General features: G+C 42.0%; 1 protein-coding gene across 1 annotated transcript in view; it reads right to left on the bottom strand.

Moving 5' to 3' along the window:
• LOC116996644 (bifunctional heparan sulfate N-deacetylase/N-sulfotransferase 4) overlaps positions 1 to 23,993 on the bottom strand; it is a 67,090-nt gene that overhangs the window by 22,326 nt on the left and 20,771 nt on the right. Inside the window, exons 3-5 of the mRNA XM_033060518.2 lie at positions 11,659 to 11,746; positions 6,965 to 7,119; positions 344 to 529 (exon numbers count right to left, since the gene is read on the bottom strand). Of these exons, the coding sequence (XP_032916409.1) occupies positions 344 to 529; positions 6,965 to 7,119; positions 11,659 to 11,746 (429 nt within the window). The remainder of the gene's footprint in view (positions 1 to 343; positions 530 to 6,964; positions 7,120 to 11,658; positions 11,747 to 23,993) is intronic.

A 23,993-nucleotide genomic window follows, 5' to 3' on the forward strand; every position in this document is an offset into this window, starting at 1 on the left:
TTCCCAGGTGATGGATTTCTAATCCTTTCATGCATAAAGATGAAGCAGAGCTGGGAACAGAGGTCTTAGGCAGTTTAATGATTTTGCAGAGTGCAGCCATGACTCGGTTGGTAGTTGATGGGACCAGGAGCACATTTCGTTTCTGAGGAATACTTTTGCAGTTGCCTGACTCTGTTTTTTTCCCTCTTTTAAACCACCTAACAAATGCACTCTTTGGACATCCTTACAACTGCTCGATCCCAGACAATTTTAAGGATGCTGGGCCACTTGGGGCAGTCAGAAAAAGCAGCCCCCCGTGGGGTCCCTGCAGCTGTATTGCTATGAACATGGAAATGCAGTGTACCATGATGCCATTGTGGATGAAGCCCCGTCTGTACCGTGCAGGTTTCAGGTGTGGGTACTCTTCTGTGCTGGTCACCCGGATGTGCCACACCTTCTTCCAGGCCTCGTAGAGCTGCACGTGCACCGGGTACACGCCGGAGTGGTGCGGAGCCACCGCGTAGCCCATGCCCGTGGGGATGCCGTGCTCCTGCAGCACACCACAGCGGTGGACAGGGTTAGGGACACACAAACAAACCAATGTATAGTCATTTCACCATTATAAGCCACACTATTTTGACTAAAATTTTGGTCCGAACCCAAAGTGCGGCTTATAGTCAGGTGCAGCTTATATATGGACAAAGAACGAAAAGTTACTGTTTTAGTTTGGAGGACAGGTGTCTGCTGAGAAAGGCAGGAACTTCTCTTTGAAATGGAGAATGTAAACCCCCTCCCTGCAAATTATTATAATTTTGAAATCAAGGGGCTTTCAGGCAAAGATATGGGAATTAGGAATAACAGTTCTTTTCTAGGGAAATTAAAATAGAAATACAGTACTACAAAGAAACAAACCCCAAACCCTGACAAAGTCAGAGCACAACCCGACACCCTGTCAGGCAGGGTGTTGGCAGCAGTCCCATCCCATGGTGGCTGCATCCTCCTGCAGTGACAGATGTGGCTCAGTTGGAGCAGTGCTCCTGTACAAGGTGCAGCTTCCCTCCGGAGCTCCAGTGGTGATGTGGGGAAATCCGGTTTTCCTCTGGAGTCCAGTGGAGAAAGGGCTCCCTTAGTGTCCCAAACCCTTTGGTTTTATCTTGGTAAGAAATGTTGGGCTCTTCCCCCTGGCTGGAGCAACTCCCAATGGGATGCAGTAATTTTATCAGTCCCACAGTGGGACTCAATGGCCATGAGCAGAAAATGACTGGCTGGAGGAAGGATGGGTTGTGAAAAGATAAAGAACAATGCCGTGCCTGGTTTCAATGGATGGCCCATTAGCAGAATATCTGCCGTTGAGATAAGGATCACTGCTCCACCCTCAACAGATGGTGATAGAACAGATACCTTTTATCACACTCTGTGTTGTAACCTGTGGCTTATAATCAGGTGTGGCTTATGTATGGACAGAGAATGAAAAGTTGCTGAAACCCAGAAGTGCGGCTTATACTCAGTGCAGCTTATAATCATGAAATTACTGTAAATATCTGGCATAGCTTCTGAACCGCCTTATTTTTTCTTCATGGTATTAAGGTAGTAGCAAAAAAATAGCTTGGACTACTTTTAAATTTTATAAATATTTATATTTAGCTTCATTTCTATATGGAAATACGTGCATCTTCATGAATATAATCTATAGGTTATCTTGAAAATCTCTTTCAAAGACACAAATTCATCTTGATTCCAGTACTACCGGACATGTCAGCTCTTTTCTATGCCTTTTAAACTGATGTGCAGAGGGAAACAGCTAAAATATGAGATGATTATTTTATGGGTTTTTTTGTCCTTCCTCTTGCCCACATTATCCATTGATTACTTTAATTCCAGGAACTGCAGGTTCTGCTGGGCATCCTCAAGTACTTAACAAAGAAAGGGTTTTGATTCATTGGCAAAAATTAAGTTAAATCTGTAGGGAACACTCATTCCTATATCACATAATGCAACCACTTAAAATTATCCATTCCTTACAGCAAAGACCTCAGGTTACTGACTGATCTTGTAAAAAGAGAAACCCAAACTCTCTGTTTTGTAATTTACTGAGAACAAAATGTAATTTCAGTTTATTAACGCTGTTACCTACTTAAGAGGCATGAGTCAGTTTAAGGGTGGAATGAGGGATAGCTCTATAATGAGAGATGGTAAATCACCCTGTTCTCTATTAGTTGTTGGGTTTTTTTGCCATGAACATGTAAAAAGGAAAAAGCTGTATCAAAAGGTTTATTTAAAGCTGGCCATTTATTGCCATGCCTGAGAGGTCTGGGATGCTCAGACTATCAAACTGTTACCCTGAATATCCTGCCTCAGCTTGAATGTACAAACCTTCACCAAATGTGGGGTAGGGAGTACACAGAAACAGATGTAAGAGAAATGTGTCCTGGGGTTGATAATGAACACTGCTCTGGATGACATATCCCAAAGTAGGGATGTGGATGAGTATGTGTAAGATCCTGTTTATCTCCTTACTGTTTGATGCTGCAATTGCCATGGCAACAGAATGCTGAAATGCCAATCTGCCATTCACAGATAAAATAAGGCAGCATTTCAGGAGTTCTCAACATAAAAAACAAATTAGCCTCTGAACAAAACCTGCTCACTGCATAGTTCATCACACAAATACATCAGGCACCCAGCTATCCAATATGGAGTTAAGGAGAAACAACTATCAAATAATTGTATTTTCTTTGGGCAGTTCTATTTGCAGATTACCTGGGAAGATTAAGTACTGTGTGTCCCCTTCCAGTATTTTTCTGTTACACTTTTCTTCTTTTCCTCTCATTTTTTTATTAAACTTACTTTGGAAGTGAAAACTCTTGTGTTAAACAAGGAGTATACTGGTGTGTCAAGATATGAGAAATACCTGAGCATTTTTCCTTGTATATTCTAAGGAACATTTTCCTGATTTTTACATTCAAAATGTACATTGGATTTTTTATTTTCAAAACTTGTGTTTGTTTGTTTAATTTGGAATGTAGGTGTGATTTACCATTGTCAGAGAAAATAAGAAAGCAAACTTTTAATTTACTAAATTTTATGTCTACTGTAGATAGATCTTTTCACACAGTCAGTCAAGGTGCAGGTGTGAAGGCATTTATTAGAAGAAAAAGCTAAATACAACCTCAGCTAAGTTTACCCAAGCTTTGGCTTTGTCTGATAGCATGTGATGCATCAGATGAGTATTTCAGAAGAAAATAAGGTGAGGCAGAATAAATCTCATCCTGCTGCACAGGATGATGTTATCCTGTATATACAGCCCATTTTTAGAGGCAATCTCCAGTGGGCATCTCTCCTTCCCCACATTAAGTACAGATATTAATAATGGGACAAATTAGAGCCTTTTCATCACATGTAGGTGCTTTGCCTTGGCCATGTGGTCACTGGGCCCTCTTATTGTTGGTATTTAATTGGTGTATTAAAAGCTCCTGGTGTGTTTGTGGTTTGAGCAGCTCAAGAGTTCCAGGCAGAGGATGTGCTAATGTGCATCTGCAGTTGGCTGTAAGCAGGAGGTGGGAGCCAAAGAGTGTCACTAGACAGCTTCTCAATTGATTTGTTTAGTTTTACATCTTTTTCTTCTTCCTATCAGCTCACAGCTGCCTTGTACAGCCAGTGACAGTTTTTGCCCTGTCTCTTCTGTGCTTTGGGCTCTGTACTCACAAATGAGCACAGAAGATAATCACTGAGCAAACAAACCAAGGGATGAAATAAAGAGCTACAGGCTTTGGATTAGATACATTCTACTTGGTTTTGTCAGATAAGGATGTACAAAGGGAGAGGAGGAACCTCTTGTTATTGATGGCAGGGAAAACTTGGTTTGCTTTATTTTTGGAATATACACTAGCATAGACTTGTGCTTGAGGGAGTTTTTGCCTCCGTGTATCCATTGCATTGCCTATAAACAAGGAGAATTGAATTTGAGGAATTATCAGTTGGTAAAATTTAATCTGAGGTTTTGTTCATTAGTGTCTTTAAAGGGCTTTGGGAACCTCTGACAGAGAAAAAAACCCAAACCACAAAACTTGATCAACTCAAATCCAACTGATAATCAAAATAATTGTAGTTTCCCATTTCCTTAGGCAGGGTCTGGAATACACCATCCACATTTACATAAATAGGATGACATTGGGATAGCAAAGCTTTGGGTAGCTTGTGACTTTACCACAGTTAAAAACTGTCTCTTGTTCCTGTGAGGCTGAGGAGCTCATGCTCGATGAGAGATCTGGCAGTGAGGACTTGGGCAGTGGGGCTGTGGATGGTGCAGCTCTGGGGCCCATCACTCACCTACACATGGATAAGGATTCTGCCAGACAAAACTTCCCCTGCTGCCTGCAACATGCAGAGCAATGGCACAGTGACATTTGTGCAAGATGTGAGGAAGTTTGTTCCTCTCACCATGCAGGCAGTGGAGATGATAAATATCTCAGTGATACACAGAACAATTTGGAGGGCTCTGGGTGAAGGCACTCTCCTGCTTCACAGGCAATGCACGTGGAAGGGAATCCTTGAAGGCAGATGCACAGAGGTGTCCGTATCTGCACTGAAATCAAGGCAATTAGATACCTAATTAGCAATTAGTTCTGTGTGTACAGAACTGTTTAGATACCTGATTTCTATCTGTGTGTTGTGACAGAGCTGTTTGAGGCAGGCTGCAATTGTAAGCTCCCATTTTGTAGAGCCTTGTTAAGAGGTGAGGATAAAGCCATGTGAAACAGAGCCAAGGCTTTTATCTACCAGCCAGAGGTGCCAAAAGGTCTTAATAAACAGAACTTTTGTGTGTGATTTGGGATCTTCAGCAACCTTGAGTATTGTTCTTGGATATAATGATGTGCTCTCCTTTCCTGAAGACCCTGTTACCTCCTTAGCCGCGTTTTTAAAAAGTGAACAAAGAAATAGCACATTAGGTGAAGAATTAATGTGATCACACTTCCAAATAATTACTGCAGCTTTCTTTTCAGAAGCTGACACAAAGTGTCACCTCTATGTGCAGCCAAAACAGGAGGTGGGCAGATATGGCAAATAAATGAGAAATGCAAGAGAAATGGCACCAGCATCAAGCTGTGTTCTCCTGAGTATAATATTAAATAAAGACAGTGGACAACAACCAAAACACATATAACATCAAGCAAATTTTCTATGTACTGTTCCAGATGTCTAATTTAAATTTGGATCCACATTGTGAAATCAAAGAATAACGCAAAGAGGTTTGTTTAACTTGGAGGGCTTAGAGAACAGCTGCAGAACAGGGAGTTGCTTTCTCAAATAAGACATGCTGCTGAGGATGAGAGAGCCAGGGAGGAATCAAACCCAGTCTGAAGTCATGGCTGGGACCTCTGTGATAGCTATCAGGAAGGCTGTCATATCGGAAAGATAAATTTCTCCCACAAGAGAGAATTTCAGAGGAAGCCTTTTGAAAAGAAATGTTCTCATAAGTAAATCGTACAGCTCATATAGATTCAAGGTCAAGGGGTTGATACAACCCCTGTCCAAATGTTAGCAGGAAATAAAAGTGTAATAACAGCAGCTTTTCACTGACATCAGCTCCTTATTTATAGGCACCCTAAGGAGTCTCTACCCTTCAGGACACAGGCTTTATCTTTCTGGAGTTACAAACAGATTCCATTACCAGCTCTGTTTTCAGCCTATGCTATAGATTTTACTCCCAAAGGTGGCTTGACCTGGATGACTTCATGCTTCCTGAAAATACTTGGAGAATTTCCCCATAGGTTTAAAGATGAAGGGACTGTGTATTTTTGAGAGATGGATTGTTTAAAAAATTACTCGTGCATTTAAAATCTCAGCTCTGTTTGGGTCTCTGGGCCAGGCTGCACAAAAGGCAGGAACAGGCTGTGCCAGGAATGAGGCTGACAGGGAAGCAGAACTGTACAAAGGAAAAGAAGTCATCCTGCCAAGCAGGAGATGGGAAAGGGGGAAGTCTGGCATAACCAGTAAACAGTTAAGCCATTTTTAATTAATTTTCTTTAAAGGTTGTTTGGAAAATACTTCCATGAACAAGGGAATAAATTGCTTCCAACTGCTTGTTCAGGCATTTGCCTTTTTCCTGATGTGCCTTGGCTGGTGTGAGGGATGGGAGGAGGGGGCTTGGCCTTTGGGAGCTGGGAAGGGCTGGGATTGCTGTTCCCAAAGCAGCTGAGGAAGCCCCACTGTGCCCCTCTGCTCCTGTGAGCAGCTCTGGTTGCTTGGCATTTCTGTGCCTCACCAAACACCACACAGTGTCTGTTCCAAAGCCAGCACTTCTAGATTGCAGGTTCTCTTTGTCATGTGCAATAAGCCAGCAGAATTCTCCTGGAAAGGCTGTAAATAGTACCAGCACTGTGAGGTCTGGGCAAGGGGGGAGGATGGCTTGTGAAGTTCAGAGCACAAGTGAGGGAAAAGGAAGCACCTCTATCTGTCAATACTAGCAAGAGGTTAGCTATATAAAGAACATTTTCCAAGCAGGTCATTTAAAAAAGGCACAGTGAAATCCAGCAGCTTCACTTGTTGACTCTGTCAGCACTAAGATTTCTCCCAGACCATACACCAGGTTTAGGGTTCACTAAAACTTCCTCCCTGCCTTACTGAGGATGTCTGCAGCAGCCTTTAGGAAGCTGATAACCTGAGTACAAACTCTGCCTGAAGCTTAGAAGGCCAGCTGCTGTCTGCTGTGTTTTCACCGATTCTGATCCCCATGGTCCTGCCAGGATACTTGGGGCAGGGCTGCTCCCTCTGCAGAGAGCCTGTGTCAGAGGGAAAGGCTAGGACAAAATTCAGTCAGAGTCACAAACAGGCTGGGTTTGGGATGAGTTTCTAACGTCACTGCCTCTGTTTGCAGGCCTGAGGAAATAAATAGGTATTGCAAAGACAAGCACAAAACCAGTGTGGGAAGCATGACCATGGCAGTGAAGGCATCCTAGTAAATCCCTTGGGAACCCTTACTCACTATTGCAAACTCCTTGTTGTGGATCATCTGCTCCACCAGTGAGGACTCATTGTGGAAGAGGTGTGGCTGCATGTGACTCCACATGTGGGGAAACCACCAGAACTCATCCACAGATCTCAGCAGCAGATCATCACCCTCATCCTCCTCCTCAGTCCCTGCAGAGGGAAGAAAGGGAGAAAAAAGATACTAGAAAAGAAAAAAAGGCCCATAATTGTTTTTTAAACACAGAAGAGTTTGCCAAAAACACTGGTGTCCTTGGCCTGTCTCACTGTGTTACTATCATGTCTATAAACAATGGGAATATTAAATAGAAACAATAGGACTTTTTTTAAACATATCTGATGTTAAAAACCACCCCTTCCCATTTTCTCTATTTGTTTATTTTAATGCCACACTATCTTTTCATTGCCATAACCCAGCAGCTTGGATCTAACGTGACAAAACAGTGTCAGGAACATTGATGCTGTTTTCCAGGTCTTTTGAAAGCTGGACAAATGATGATGTTCAATCAGTATTGAAGAAAAGGTTCTGTATATATCACTTATTTTCCATTTTGTCCTGATAATAATGTCACTGTTTAATACAAAATACTCTCCATAAAGGCAACATATGGGTAAAAAAGGAATCTTATCAATGCTTCCCCTCTCTCCTCCTTGTAACTGCTGCTTTATTGGCCTTGGTTAATTGAAATCTGATAAATTCTGGTGAAGTGTGAAACAGTTTGAAAATACAATTAGGTGGAAAGCATGAAGCTGTAATGGCAAAGGGCTTCCAAATATTTCTTAGGGTTCAGTATTCAATTTTGGCCAGATTTAATCTGGAAGTAAACCCAATAACACCTCCTGTGTTAGTGAAGAGTATCTGCTGCAGGCAGAAGGGAGGATGTGTGGCTGTGACAAAGAAAACTTGCATTTGAGAAAGGACACAATGCTGCTCCCACCATCTGCAGACACGTCTGCCCTGCTTTTCCAGCCTGGAAAGGCACAGTGGCATTGCACTAGCTTCACCCTCAAACTACCCAACAATATTTGTTTTTTAGCAGATTTCCTTCGTGTCCTTTGCCATTTGAAGGCTTTTATTTTGCTTCAGTCTAGGAAATAATTGCCAAAATCAGTCTCCTGATGTAAACATTGAAATCCTGTCTTCTTGCAGGCCCTTTAATGTTTTGCAAAGCTCATTGGAAGCAAATGCTCCACGGATGTCACTGTTTACTTGGCAGGAACATCCAGAGATGCCTGTTCAGTGCCTGCACTTCAGCTCTTGGCTTTTATTTTTCATTTCTGCACTGGTTTTTGAAGAATGCCACTACACAAGGAGAGCAGTACTTTGAAACTTTCTCCCAGAGTCACTGAATCCCTTTGCTCCCCTCTTTGCAGCACTCTGCAAGTTCTAAGGAAGCTGCTCCTGCTGATGGGAGCGCTGCTGGAAAAACAAAACAAACTTGTTTACTAAGGAATTGCATACTGAAAAGAAAGGCCTGATGGCTGCTCCCTCTGTGCCCTGCATTTTTGGAGGGACTGCTGGCTTGGTTTTGGGCTATGTGCTTCACCTGCAGTCACTCAGGCATGGGCAAGGGAAGAAACTTAACACAGACTTTCAAAATGGGACAGAGCAGGGAGAAAATGGTGTTTGTGAGGCAGCTGAGGATCTCTTTGATAAGGCAAAGTTAGAAGTGGCTATTTGAAATACATAAAGATCTACAATCATGGTTGATTTAGATCAAAGTATAATTTAGTTCCTTATTAACTTATGAAGTAAAGTGTGGTTCTTGAAATAAATCCTGCTTTTCCCCATTAATTCCTTTGTAAATTTAGACATGCACCTAATAAAATGTTGCACTTCTTTTACTGTAACAAAAACCAAGATGAAACATAATGCTTTCCATTTTAAAGAGGAATAACCCCATCCTGTAATGCCAGAGGTGAGGCAGAAAGGTTGGAAGTTTAACCTCAGGTGGTGGCATTGCTTATGAGGCTAAATTTTCTTGCAAACCTTAGAAAAGAAATGTAGTTTTATTTTATGAATTCTTAGGTAGTGTTATTGCCAAAAAATCTCATGCAAACTGTGACTGGAGCATTTTGTGGGTGCTTATATTGTTTAAATATTTCTGTTCGAGTATTGGAGGCTAAACAAGGGATCTTGAAGTTTTAATTTCTTGTACAATCAACATCCTTTCTGTTACTTTCTTCATCTAAATGTGAAATTTGAAAAATGCATAAAACCTATGACCAGGATGAGCATGTGTCAGCTTTGAGAGCACTTTACACGGGTAATAATTCAAAGTTTGTGCATAATATTTAACCCCATATTTTAAAACTACAACTGTACTTAGAGGTCTCTGGAGTTCAAAACTGTTGCAGAGTTGGAAACTGCTACAAATAACCTTGTACATCTTAAAGGCAAATCCTGAGAATGTCTTAATTGCAATTGCTGCAGCAGGAACAAGTGGGAAGTGTTTGTTAAAGCTGTACAACCAGCAGGGTCTGCTCTTTCTTTTTGTTAATGGTGTTAATGCAGTGCAGAGTTTACCAGCTGATGTGGCCTGATGCATTGCAATATCTGATTTGTCAGCAGCATCTTTCCATGAAAATGTCTAACAGTTTGGTTTTTTTATGTGTTGACACATCCCCACACTCCTCTCCCTCTCCTAGTTTTAAAATGATCCAAGTTTTGGAAAGGAGAGCACAATGCCACATGAGGAAGTCAGTAAGGCATGGCAGCTGTGGAGCACTGATAGAACACAGTGAACAGCTGATAGTAAAAGCCTCTGTGGGTCAGCCAGCCACATGGACAGTAAGTAAAGAACACCTTTCCATGCTTTATTTATAATGAGTCAATGAAGTGTATATTGTGTGGAGAATACTGAAACCTTTGCAGTAAGCTGAGATGACCAAGGGCCATCCCCACCCTGTAAATGAAGTGCTCTGTTGAAAACCCAGCTGCATCCAGGCCCTTACTGGAGCCAAGGATGTGCTTTAACTGGGGAAGCAGTTCTGTGCTATTCTGGGGAGCCTGGAGAGCCTTAGGAAGGTGGGCACACATGCACACCCTCCTCTTTTCTTTCTCTCTGCAGTAGTAGCAACTCTGAACTTGGCCAGCATTGTATCAGAAAACCTGTGACAGCACAGAGGATCTTGGGATGAAGGAAGGAAAAATAGTGGCAGGTCAGGGAGTGGGGTTTTCACAAAGGCTGCACATTCTCTACCAACCACTGCCCACTGTGTCATAATATTAACATAAAACCATCTCTTTCCCCATCTCCTCCCCTCCATGGACATGAGTGATTGACACCAGCTCTGCTCTGGAGAGCAGCCTGCTTTAGAGCAGCTCAGAGCCCCGGGCTGCTTTTGTTTGTTTTGCTGCATTGTGCATGTGTCCAGTTCATCTCCAGAAGGAGCAGCTGCACAGACAGGTCAGCATGAAGTGAGGAGAACACTGGAGTTCTGTCTCCAGAGTTGCTCTTGACCACAGGTCTGCCACTGCCCTGTTAGATGACTCCAGGCAAGTAATTCCATCTCTGTCTGCCTCTCCTTTTTCCCAGGCTCTCCAGGCTGTATCTTTAGTCCATAAGGTTTCCTGGGCAGCAGTTGCTCAGCATTAAGTGCTTGCACAACGGGAAAACAGCCTGGACTTAGTGGCAATGATACAAATACAGGATTTTGCCTTTTCTCTACTCATCCTTCAGAGGCTTCCCCATCTCCCTTCTCCCAGGGTGATTTGCCTTACTCCACAGCTGCCTCATGGTCTAGGAAAGCAGGGACTGCACCATTCCCAGCTTTTAAACTCACCCTCCCATCCATCCTCTTGCTGCTTTCTCCCATGCTCCAGATGAAGTTTTCCTGACATCACTCAGTGAGTGGGGCTGAATGGGCTGACAGCTGAAGAGTTTGGAGCTGGTCTCCAGAGGTGGGAAGGGTTATGGGGTTTGGAAAGAAGGACAGGAGGTTCTCCCTTGCAGGGTCTTACTAGGGAGCAGCATAGCTCGTTGCCACCAGAGGGAAGCCTGAGTGGAGGAGCAGCAAAGGGGAAGGCAAATTTTTAAAAAGGGGGTATTGTGCTGTGCAGAAATGGAGCAAAAATGAGAAAGGAATCACAAGGATGAGGAGGTGTTGAAGTGCCTCATTTTCCACAGAAGCACAGTGCAAGTGTGCAGCTTTTACTGCACTGAGTGTGGAAAGGGCAGGGTTTCAATACAGATGTCTTTTCATCATATTTTCTTTTTATCATCCCTCCTCATTTGCAGACCACTGAGATAGATTACCTTCACAGGTATGACAAAATCTGGTGCATCCCATTGAAAGGCTTCAGCCTCCTCAGAGGTTCTGAGACATGATTTTCCCAATCTTTTATATTTTATCATACCTATCACACCAGAAATACCTTACTCTGTCTTCTGTGCTGGCCTGTCTGCTGTGGAATTAGAGAGATCCCTGCAACTACTTTGCCTCCTTTATAACACTAAGATTTACCACCATACATCTTTCAGGAAAACACCAAGGGCATCCTGGTGTACCTGAGCAGCTCAACCAGAGTGAGTCTTTACCTCTTTGGACACTGAATAGACACTGAAATGGTGGAGCATTTATTTCCCTATGAGTCACTGGCTTATTTAGAAAGGGAATTTTTAAATCTATATTTTAAATTCTGTCATCTATTTAACTGCAGCTACCTGAGAGCACAAAATTCCTTCTTACCTGTGTGGTAAAATTTTCCTGAAAATCCAAGGTTGAAGGTAAAATTTGCAACCTGAGTGCGCAGTAAATTTTGAGTCTCTAGTAAAGCCTGAAACAAATAAGAAATGAACATGGATTTAGAAAAGTTAATATTATTTTGGGCTCATCTTCTTTTGTAAGGCTGTTACAGAGAGCTCAATTAGTTCTGTGAGAGTTTGATGGATTAAAGGCAGTGAGAGTGCCTCAGTATCCAGGGAGGTGATGGTTCTGTGCCTTGCCCAGGATATTATCCATAGGAGCAGTGATCTGTGGCAGGACTCTGATCCAGCCACTCAGAGGAGCAATATACTGGATCACTGGGTCACCCATGCTCTGAGTTATCAGTGAAGCTTGAGAAAACGTGCTTAAAACCTAAAATGAAATTAGGAATGCTGCTCATCATCTAGGCAGGAAGGCATTGGGATTGACTTACCTGCAGGAGCAGTTTGGGCTGGGTCTGAACAGCAAATTCAGGCTTAAGTGTGAATGAGCAAAGCCTCAGGTTTGACCTATGCCAGAAGCAATGTCCATGTCATAAATTAATTTTAAATTTAATTAATACTGAATTAATTAATTATTTATCCCCAAGCCAAGATAAGCCCACTGTAAATGAAATGGAAGCAAAGAGTACTGTTTATAGAAGAAATAAATAGTCTTGGCCACTTGTCCAGTTTTTCTTTTGGACATATTTCCAGCTACTAGGGAAAGGGAAAAGTTGGTTAAGCCTGTGTGAGCTTTACTTTGTTTACTGCTGGTTGTTAGCCTTGTGCACAGATCTGCTTTGGATCCCCAGCCCATGGAATTTGGGTGTGCTGCATGTGAGATGGGAGTGCATTTATCTCCCTCTTGGCCTTGCCAATGCTGAATAGGTTAGAAACTCTGTTTTCATCAATTTTCCACGTCTGCATTATGTGGCTCTTGAGAACTTTTCCTATTATCTATTAATAACACTTCTATTGATTAGACCTTCATGTTTTTGCAGAGTTCAAAGATAAAGTGATTGCAGTGGTTTACACACACCCCCCAGCCCAGCTAATAGTGTCCTTAATTTTTAAAAATTACCGTTCTGTATGGTCATAATTTCACTTAACTTTGCAGGAAAATAGTTTTTTTGGTGAGTGTAATACAAGAGACTTCCAGGCAGGGTGCATTTGCCTTTTTCCTTTTTTTTTTTTTTTTTTAAATAGAAGCATACATTGGATGGCAAGGAAGATGTAAAACAGAGATAGTGTTTATCAGCTACAACAGTCACCAAGCAAATTCCTCTCCTTGCTAAAGGAAATAAAGTTATCTTATGACAGTAAATCTTGTGCCTTAGCATTAAATATTAAGGTAGCTGTATGGTTTCCAGCCTATCTTGCCAGACATTTAGTAAGTTGATGATTTCAATCCTGGGAAAATTTCTCATGTGGGACTATATTTACATAATATATAACAAGTAAATGTTCACTAAAATGTAAAACCTCAGAGATGAACACCACTGTTAGCTGAGACATTGAGGAAAATCCCCAGCTGGTAAAAACTGGCACTAAATTGACACCATTAAAGTCAGAGGCATAGAATCTGAGTCATTATATTTTAGAACATAATTTTCCAAGCTATCTAGAGCATTTTAGATATGTTGAGAAAGACTGATGGGCTGAACAAAATCAATTTAATTTTCCTTTGAGGGAAGAACATCTTGAGAAATTATCATCGCTTAACATAGAGTACGAGCAGGGGCACGGAACAAACATCATTTCATCACCTGGGCTCCTCTCTCCCCTCACATCTCAGGAAGATGACAGGGATAGGCAGGAGCCCTCCAGCCCAGGGAGGTCTCATTAAAAACACAGAGTGAGGATTAAGATGTAAATCCTGCAGCCTGCAGTGTGTCGACCATTTTCCTCTGTCTAAAGGGCAGATCTGTCACTCAAACCGGATTTGCCTTGGTCCTAAAGACTTTTTTTTTGCCTTTTCAATTTCCATATATGCATATTAATTTATATAATATGCAGCTAAATTTTGTTGTCTTGACCTCCCCTCTTTTTAATGCCAAGAAAATCTTGTCAGCTAAGCCAGTCCAAATTTATTTTGTCACTCTTGGGGGAAGGGCAGTAATATCTCCACCCCCTTAATATGGAAAAACTTTTTAGGTGATTAGGGTCTGCCTTCCCTATCTATAATGAAAGGATGGAGAGGCTGCACATCCCTGACAGCAAGTGCCAGAAACCTTCCTGGGATTTGCACAGGCTCCATGTGAGGCAGAAGGTATTCATTTTATTTCATTCTGGAGACTCAGCAGGATGGAGAAGGGCTATTGAATTTTAACAGCTGGAAAGCTGTTCCCTTTCCAAGGCCAGGTGCCACACAGCTCTGCCAGCTCCTGCCTGCTGTCCCTGGCTCCACAGGTATCCCCCTCCCCTGGGGGCTCAGTGGTTCCCATCCCATCCCTGTCCCCACTGCATGCCTGTAGAAATGCAACCAGCATTCCTGCTGAACCCACAGGTGGTTATTTTTGGACAGTTAAATAGATCATGCTTAATAATGATCACTTTGCAAGGAAAGAGCCATGGAGCACACTGTGCATGGATAAACAGGCACATCTCTGTGCCACTAAGCAAAGACAGGGCCTTCTTTTAAGGTGATCTAAGCTATTCTTTCAAATACAAACCCTAATTGCCTGGAATCTCTCAAATCTCATGGATTTATATTTATTAATTGATTCTTTGCTTTGTCAGTGAAGCCTCTCTCTGACACCCACTAGATACAGTTTCTTCATTATATTGCATTCAGCAACCTTTTACATTAATCCATATAATTACCTTTTGTAGATTTGAAGTTGCCTTATTCTTCATAATTGGTGCATCTATTAGGAAGAAGTTGATATTTTCCTGCTATGTCCTTGTTAATTATAACTCTATCCTTCATTTACATAATAAACTTTTTGGGGCAATTTCTGCAGGAACATTTCATGCCTAATAGGAAGTAATTTGCTTTCCTTCATTAAGTACATTAAAACTTCATGCCCCAGACATCATTGACTGTAAACATTTGATTCTGCTCAAATTTAATGCACCAAGGCATTTTGCTCTGCCATATTAGGTTTATTTATGTGCTATGTTCTGGATTGTTAGCTGCTAATGAGACTTTGGCTCTTATTGCTCTAAGGCCTGAACAGTAACCTCATTTTAATGAGTTCATTATTTGCTGCCTTCTGAGTGGAAGACAACAAATTTTCCTTTTAATTAAAGGTCAAAACACCTCTGGCTGAGGGAAGTGTAGAGGTTATCAAATCCTTAGAGAAGGCAAATGAATGACTTGTCCTGATTTTGATGCCAAGCATGGGCTGGCCAGGCTGAGGTAGAAGGTGCCTCTCTGGGGAGCAAAACTCCAAATCTAAGTTAAGTGATAACAAGGCTAAAACATGGTACTGGATTTCTGAAGACACTGTTAAGGCAAAACAAAACCTGAAAGTCAGCCAAAGTAATTAAAGAGGCTTTCCTGCTCACCCAAAGGTCTGTGTGGATCAATAGAGCAGCTGAAGCATGAGCCCTTCCTTGTGTGTGTAGTGGTGTTTGGGGTGAGGAGGATGCCAGAGGACAATGCAATCTCATATTTCTTATTGGGGAAAGTGAGGCAAATATTGGGGCTGTTTGTAGAGAGGCAAGTGTAAATGAGCTGTGGGTTTGTGTGTGCAAGTGCACAGAACAGGGACCAGAGATCCCTGACACTTCAGTTAAACCAAAAAAGGATTAGTTCTGGGAATTGATGCACAGATCCTTGTCCTTTTTCTAGAATTCTATTAACCAATATTGTTTGATGTACCTCTCATTCTGTTCCCACAGCAGGTATCAGCATTAGAGACAAAAAGGGTTCTTGGGAAAGAAAGGACCAGTGTCTGTGAGATCAGCTAGGGAAAACTTATCTAGTTTTGGAGGAAAATCCAAGGAGTCTCTGAAACATAGACATTGTTTAACATGAAAACTGCAGCTGTCAGAATATCTTATGACACCTCTAAACATTGTTTCTGCAAAGCAGAACTGAACTCCTGACACTCAGAGGTGTCTCAGGGACACTCCCAGAAACTGAGAGCATCAGGAAAAGCGCAGGAGGGACACAAGATTTGTAGGACCTGACCTTTCCCCAGTGTGGAGCAGAAAAGCCTGGTGCTTCATTAGGGCTCCTGCTCATACCTGTGACCTTCCAGAGGCAATGCTGTGAATGTGAACTTTGGGAAGCAGCAAAACCTCCAGATCTTGGAGGTCCCTGTGTCTGTGTGGCCATGGCACTCAGGGTGCCCATTCCATGCCCAAGGAAATGCCATCCTAAATTATTACAGAGCCTGTTGGTGAGGATGCACAATGAGTGGGGCAGGTGAGGAAGTTCTTCTATCAGTCTGGAAGGAGGGAAGTTAGATATTCCTGCTTTGCAGTGCAGCTGTGATTTGCTGTCATCCTGAGTTATTTTACTTGCACAGACTCGTCTGAGGAAGCGATTGTGGCACGGGAGGATGTGCCAGTGCCTGGCATCCCAGGGGTGCCTGGCCAAGGTCACACTGTCCCATCCCCTTCAGAGGTATGACTGAGAATCTTGTCAAAAACGGGCTCACCTGCCATTACTCAAAGTCATTATTCATTTGGGAGCAGATCCCAGTGCTGGATAGTGATTCCACTGCTGCTCCTTCGTGTATATGTGTATAAAATATTGATATGCTCGCTATATACACAGTACTTTTTATTTATATATACTGTAGATAGAAAATACGTGCAAATATTTGCACATATGTAACTTTGACATTACCTCTGCTTTGTGCTGGGCTTAGATTAGATCACCTCCAGAAATTCCTTCCAACCAAAATTGTTTTTCACTTCCAGCCAGTTTTCCCAGGCTTCTATGGCACATACTTATTATTAATACCAAGAAGTCTTTTAATGCATTTGTTCATTTTTGTCCCTAACATCTGTCCTTAATGCTTGTGCAGCTACATAGCCCTGAGGTTCATTCCCAAGCTGTTCTGTGCAGCAATTTGCTGGTGGTCTTTGGAAAGTTGGAGGACTACAAAGTAATAGTTTTACTCTAAATTTCCAGCTGAAATTTTTTGGGAGGAAAAAAGAAAAAGCAACTAATACTTTCAGCAGTGTTTCTTTGCACTGCAAGCAGCTGCTGTCAGGATATGATTTTTTGATTGCCTCCCTGAAATCTATGCTAGGATAAAAAAATCTGACTAAGCCTGCTGTGGTCTTGGCAATTTTCAAAGCCGGTGGAATTGGAATTGATAGGAATACCACAAAGCAGTTAAAATCATAGTAATGATTGTAAGGAAGGTGTGAAATAACTAGCCACTGCTATTTTCTGACAGGAAAGCTGTCAGTAAAAAACTGATGTCTAGCCTGACATTACTGATGGGGTCACTGCAAGACTGGGATTCCAAGTTCCTTATTTTCAGCTTTCAGATTGGAGCATAAATTTCTGTCAGAAGGGGGACAATCAACTCAGCTGTATCTGCACTTGTTAAAACTCAGCTTGGTGAGGAATTTATAAGCCCAGTGAAGCCAAGTTGATGATTTCTGTGTGGTGAGGATTTCAGCCCACCTCCTATGCTTGTAGAAGATAATTGCAGAGTGCAGGAATTAGGAAGAATCGACTTTATTCACTTACTGGCTGGAGTTTGAAAGCACTTTAGGGGTTGCAGCTAGTCAAATCTTTAATGGGATTTTGAAATCACTGGCCCTGTACCTTGTGCCAAACCTCATAAACCTGGAGACACTTTTCACTCAGTCCTTCCCACAAATGGTGCCATTCCCAGTGCACAGGCAGGAGGTGAGCAGGGCTTTGGCCCTGCCTTCCCGAGGGGTGGCACTGCATTTCCTCGTGCATTTATTTCTGTGAAGCACCATGCTAACCCATAGTGCTGTATAAATAATTAACAGGGAGCTCTCAGCTGGGGCTGAACACAGCCAGCTCTGGCTGCAGATCTATTTTTTATTGTAGAGCTATTACTTGAGTCTGTTCAGCACTTCCCTAGAGTTGTGTGAGGTCTGACAGGATAGGTGGGCTTCTTTGAAGCAAGAAAAAGGTGATGATTTACGCGTATTTGTCTAGTATGTTTACTGCAAACAGAAAGAAAAGATTTTTCCTTCTTGAATGGATTAGCCAGTTTATCAGATCTATTTCTGCTGCTCTTTTGTAACTCTGTCCTGAAGTCAGAAAACTCTTGGGAGCCTACCTGCATTTAATTTGATCCAGAGGATTGCATCTGTTCTAACAGAGGTACAGCCAGTTTCAGCTGAAGGAGATGAATGGGGTAGTACTGCACCAAATTTACTACTCACCCATGGCTACGTGGTGAATAACATACCTGAGAACTCAGGAGGTGGCTTTTGAGTTAGTGTTGGAAGAGAGATGATGCTGAGTGTGACACAGATACCCTGGCCCTGAGGGCACCTTGACCAACCACACAAGTGTGGGTGCACAGATGCATAAAAGTATCCATGGCAATTATCCAGTCTCTCTTCTTGGAAAAAGGAATTCCTGGCCTTGTTAGAGCATCTAGCAGCAAAAAGGTCAAATGAAGAGCAAGGGGACAGTCTAACAGGGCAAAAAGTATGAATTGAAAATCAAGAGCAAGGATAAAAAGCAGGTTTATTTTAACCACAGATGAGTTAAGGCAATTGCTCCCCATTGTGGGGAAGATCAGAGGCTTTAGGGCTGGCTGGGAGCATCCAGGAGCTGCTGCTGGAGCTGCAGGAGCAGGGAATGGCTGCAGTGCTTTCCTGCCAGCAGTGATTGCTGCTCTGAGTTCCCCTTACCTGCTGAGAAGATTTACTGCCTATTAGGGAAAGCACTGAGGGTCTCCAGTATCAATCATTCCTGATTCTGAAGGATTTTCTAGGAGTACTAACCAAACCTGCTGACAAGTCCTGGAAAGGGAAAAGCCAGCACATGCCCAGGCTGAGAACAGGTGGTGATTCCCTGGGCTGTGGGGAGCCTGTGGCACAAGCCTGGGGCTGAGCAGGATCCCTCCCTGCAGGTTCATGCAGCAGGGACACGAGCTGGTGGCACTTAGAGCAGAGCAGTGAAGGGGCTTAGAGATGATTTCTTATCAGTTCTGACTTTTCAGAAGCTTAAGCATTTTCAGCAAAAGAAATGGCTTGAAGAAAGGCTCTTCAGGCAGGGGAATCAGGGGAAGGCAATCTGCCAGCAGGAGATCAAGGATTATTGGTCCAGTTTCTGTAACAACATGATCAGGAATGCTTGTTCTGATTTCAGTGGCTGGCTCAGCCTGGCCAGCACAACAGCCCCATGAAATAAAGAAGAAATGCTCTATTTCCCCATATCCACATCTGCATGAGGCAGGTGGGTTTGTCTCTCTCTAATTCCACTGCAGAGTTACCAAGACAGACGCCCAAAAGGCAGGGACAGAGCCTCATGTCAGCTCTGATCAATCACAAAAACAACCCCTAAAATCAGTATTGAACAGCAAAACTGTTTCAAGGCTTTACAGGGAGCACATGAAGGTCTAAAATAGTGTGTTAATATAAAATGCATGTTGAGCCTTTGTGGTCCTGTTGTAGAAACTGTGCTGCATGGCACCAACATAAAACCCAGATTGGTCATTAGCTAGCTCAGGTCATGTTTAGGCCATGCCAAAAAAAGAATCAAAGTCTCCCTCTCTTTGGCACAATACAAATATAGGATAAAAGACAAGTCAAACCAACAACTGCATGTATATTCCTTCTTTTTCTTGTGTTTTGGTGCTTCAGGCTTGCTTCCTTAAGCAAAAAAAAAAAGGAATTACAAAAAAACTACCATCTGTTGCAGGTGGGTACTCAGTTGCTATAAATTATTGAAAGCCACACTAAATGGAGGCTACCTTATTTATCTTCTTTAATTTATGGACTTGGATCTTCTAAGGTTTAATCAGAATGGTTTTCTGTTCCTCCACTGCCCTTGGAAATCATTCACTTGGATAACTTGTCACAAAAATAAAACTTCCTTCAAGTTCTCATCATGTACATTTATCTCGAAATTCTGAGCACCTAGCAGCAATCTCAAATTCCTGCTTTAAATTTACTGCTTCAAAACTAACTGATGTATATGCTTTGTGGTGGAGAATCAAGGGGTTTTTTTTCAGCACACATTCAATCATAAAGGAGAGATTGGAGCAGGTGATATATCCTGAACTGAGGTCTGGCCTTCAGGGTTCAGAATGGGTGTGTTGGCACAGTGATGGATCTATCTTGTGCCTCCATGTGTTTGGGGTTTATTTCCTATGCCAGTCTGCCCATTGCCCACCCTCTCCATAAAAATCAGAAATCAGGGAAGTCCAGAGAACTGTTTTTCCAGGTTATTGCAAAACCTTCTGTTTGTAAAATCTTGATGAATAAGAGTGTGCTTTAAAAACCACTAGGATTAAGTGTTGCTTTTTAATATTTTTGAGATGTTTGATACTTGTCTGGCAGAGCTTAAGTTCTCTGACCTTTCTTCCTTCTTTGTGATGCTGTCTTCCATTATCCAGGGAGCTCTCTTCGGTGTTTTGATAACTAGAATTGGATGTTTCTGTGGAATGAGAAGGGAATTTCAAGGCAAATGTTCTTGCTTTATACCACATCTCTTTCACCAGAGATCAGAATGCTTCTGCCACCCCCTGCTCCTTCAGGTTCAGAGCAGAGGGTTCAGAGAACCTTTCTTGTCCTCCAGGACAGGTTTAAAATCCCTCCATCCCAGAAAATCCTCCTGCTTACCACTGCTTTATTATCCTTCCCAGCAGGAAGACAGCATAGTGAGCTGTCCAGAGGAGGAGGCTGGCAGATCCAAACTAAAATGGCAATGCCCATCTTACATTTCTGCTCAATTCTCTTGAATAGAAACATGAAAGGCCAGTATGTTGCCCAATAAAATCAATCCAGATCACCAGCTGAGGCTGGCACATTTGAAATCAGCAATTTCAGAAGTTCCAGTAGGTTACTTTTCCCATAAAACTAGGTTATTTCAGGTAAAATAGAGAACAAATCTCTTTAACAGTCCAAGAAACATTTCAGGTTCAAAAGCATCACCACACCTTTCCCAAAAGTGGGAAAATTACACTCAGAGCAGAACTGAAGTACTGCTTTTCCTCAGATCACTCTGGAATTGAGACTGGCAAAAAAAACTCCAACCTGCACCCTTGAGAAAGTCAAGTGGCCCAATGTAATGGTGGAAAATGATGAAATCTTTTTGCGGTAACTTCCTGAGATGGAAACTTCTGGTAGCAGGAAGCCCTTCCACATGGCTTTTCCAGCTAGCCCTGTGTAAGCACCCACAGCAAGCAGCTGGTCCCAAGCTCCCTGAGCAGACCCAGTGTGCCTTCCAAGAGTGATCATGGCTGATGACAATAATAATGCAGTGAAAAATCAGTGTTTGTGATCCTTTCTTAGTCTCAGAACTGTTGAAACTCTTGGCTTTTCTCTGTTCTCACCTACAGAACACTGGGTGTGAGCCCTGGTGGTGAATGGGTCTCTAGCACTTGGGAACAGGGCAGAGAGCTGATCTCACACTGAACACTTGCATAGCATTGTTTTAAAAAACGAAAGCAGCACAGAAAGGTTAGGGGGGAGGTTTGGTTTTTGCTTAAAACAAATTCCTATTTCAGAGCAGTTCAGATGCATTTTGGTGGCATTACTGAAGCAGTTAACTTCTAAATCTAGTTTCTTTTGATCTTAATCATTAAAGGCAGTACTTTTCTCTCTAAATATTCCCCTTGAAAACTGTAGCTACTTGCTGTGTAAAGTATGAATTCATGTAACACAGGATCATTAAACTGGGAAAAATATGTTCAGCAAACTATCAAGCTTTTAATTATAGTTGTTACACTAAATTTCCACTCATTTCTGAAGTGAGAGATTCTATTACTCTCACAGCTGAAGGGTAATGCCATAATTTTATTTTATATGAGAATAGCTGTTTAAAAATCACAAATCCTGAATTGCTGTGACAGGCTTTGCTTGGGTGATTATCCCTCAAGCTCTTCTTTGGGCTGTGCATTCCCCCTTCTTTGCCCCTTTCTCCTCTGCTGGGGTTCAGCACACCCCATGTTATCCCACCAGTGAAATTTGTAATCCAGAATATTTCTGGATGTGGAATATCATCTGGGTTTGAGCAGTTTAGGAGCAGAAGGCTGGTTTTAACCATCCTGCAGTGGGCTCTTTCCAGGCACAGGTTTCCTGCCCAAAATTCCCTCTGATCTTTAACACTCACCTTGGAATATTTGGAGCAGGGATGGTATCTTTTGTTTCCTCATAATGTACTGGCAGCCTGTTCCCAGTTAGAGCAGAAATACCAGTGAAAGCATATGGGAAACTGTGTTCCCTTTCCTAATAACAAATACTGTGGAATTACTCTTTCTAATACTACAGACATATTTGTTCATGATGCACATAAACTTTGGGATATGTTACTAGGAAGACACAAGCAGAGCTTTTTTTATTAAAGAATTCACATTCTGCAGCTGAAGCTATTTTTTTAATGTAATGCATTATTATTGTTATTATTGTTACTATTAACCATGCAGAGCACAGCCTCAGCAGATCACACTGGAAATCCTAAATTATATGAATATAGAGTATTTAATCTTTATTAATTATAGATTCATGTAGATTATTGCTTATTTCTGCATGTATATTCAATTAATTTCCAAACATTTGTGCTAATTTGTTGAAAAACCTACAGTAAATATTATTACAAAGGAGGTCTTTAGTCTTGTAGCCTTCAGGGATTAAACATTACTGGAAAATGGACAAAGCTCTTGGATCCTCATCCCCTGAGCCTCTCTCCCTGCTCTTCACCAGGCTGCTTTTCCCCACCTACAACCTGCTGCCCACGTGATTTGCCCTCTGAAAACAATTGGGTCTCCACCAAAAAAGCACTTGTGCTATCAAGAATCCCTGACAGCTTTAAGAGCCAATATTTCATGAGGTTTGGGCAAGGCAGGCAAATACAGAGTCCTGTCAAAATTGTGAATCCCATCATTTTTTATAGCAATTTTTACTTGAAGGGCTGATGTTTTGGGGTGAGAAACACACAGGTCCTGAAGCCCATGGCTTTAATTCAGTCTGATCCAATCCAGGCAGTTCAAGTGGAATATTGAGACAACTTTTAGGAATTGCTTCAGTGTTGGTATTTTAGATTTAATATGTAATGTAAAAGCTGTTTTAATAATCCTGGCTTTTACGTAAAATGAAGAGGCAGTAAAAACCTGAAATATCCATTTCCTGGGAAATTCTTGTATTAAACAAGTCTCTCAGCAAAGTGTGAATTACTTGCATTTTTTTTAATTTCTGGAAGATCAGCAATTCTAAAGCTACATTTAATTATGATCTTTGGAATTAATTTTTTTTTAATATTCTACAGACTGCCCCCTTTTCCTTGAGTCTGCCAGAGCAGATGAGCTGGCAGAACACAATTTTGTTTGAATCATATTCCAGTGAAACATTCTGCATTTCATAAATCAACATTTTGCCACAGGAAGCTGTTTCACTGGAGCAATCCAGGTTGATCAAGTAACAGGAATATCAACTTCATTTCCCTCTGCCTTGTCACTTTGCCATTTTGGAGGCATTTTCCACCCATTTAGTATAAAGATAAATGGCTAAACAAGTAGGATGGAAGGAAAATTAAAATCCTAACCTCTAACTCTTTGAATTTTTTCCATACCTTGGTCAGAAAGTATTAGGAAGGTGGTGTTCTTTTTAATAGATTTAATTTGTGGTTTTTTAAAACTAAATGCTAAAATGCCAATTAAATGACTACATCAATTAAAAAAGAAACTCTGGGGTAAGGGATTCAGCCTTTTCCAATCAGAAGTATTAAAAATAGCAGGGATCCCATGTGCTAGAGAAGCTGAGTGTGCACCACACCACAGATCCCACTTGTGTTTGGGTGCTGTCTGGATGAAAAATGTGAACAGCAGACTCAGAGAGTGCTTGTAATTAGCAGAAAGACTGAAAACACAGAAAAGAGTAAGGCTTGCAAATACTTAAGAGAAATTTTCATGGCTTGGTAAAGGACATGGATAATCTGTGCTTCTGAAGGGAAAAAAATACCTAATCCATGGCTTTATTTCCTAAATAAAGGAAGTCTGGGCTCTGAAAGGAGGAAGGTGATTTTCTCCCAGAAGCTGTCAGGCTGGAAGGACACCAGGCTGAATTCACTGGTGCCTTCTGTGGCAGCCTCAGCTGCAGACACAGGAGCTTGTTACTGTGTGCTGCCCTCATCACTGGGAAGTGCTGCAGCTCGGGATCACAACACTCCAGTGCAGGCAGTGTGTCACAGTAAATCAAACCCTGCCAAACAAAAAC

This window comes from Catharus ustulatus, chromosome 5, assembly GCF_009819885.2.
Source record: "Catharus ustulatus isolate bCatUst1 chromosome 5, bCatUst1.pri.v2, whole genome shotgun sequence".
Taxonomy (NCBI): Eukaryota; Metazoa; Chordata; class Aves; order Passeriformes; family Turdidae; genus Catharus; species Catharus ustulatus.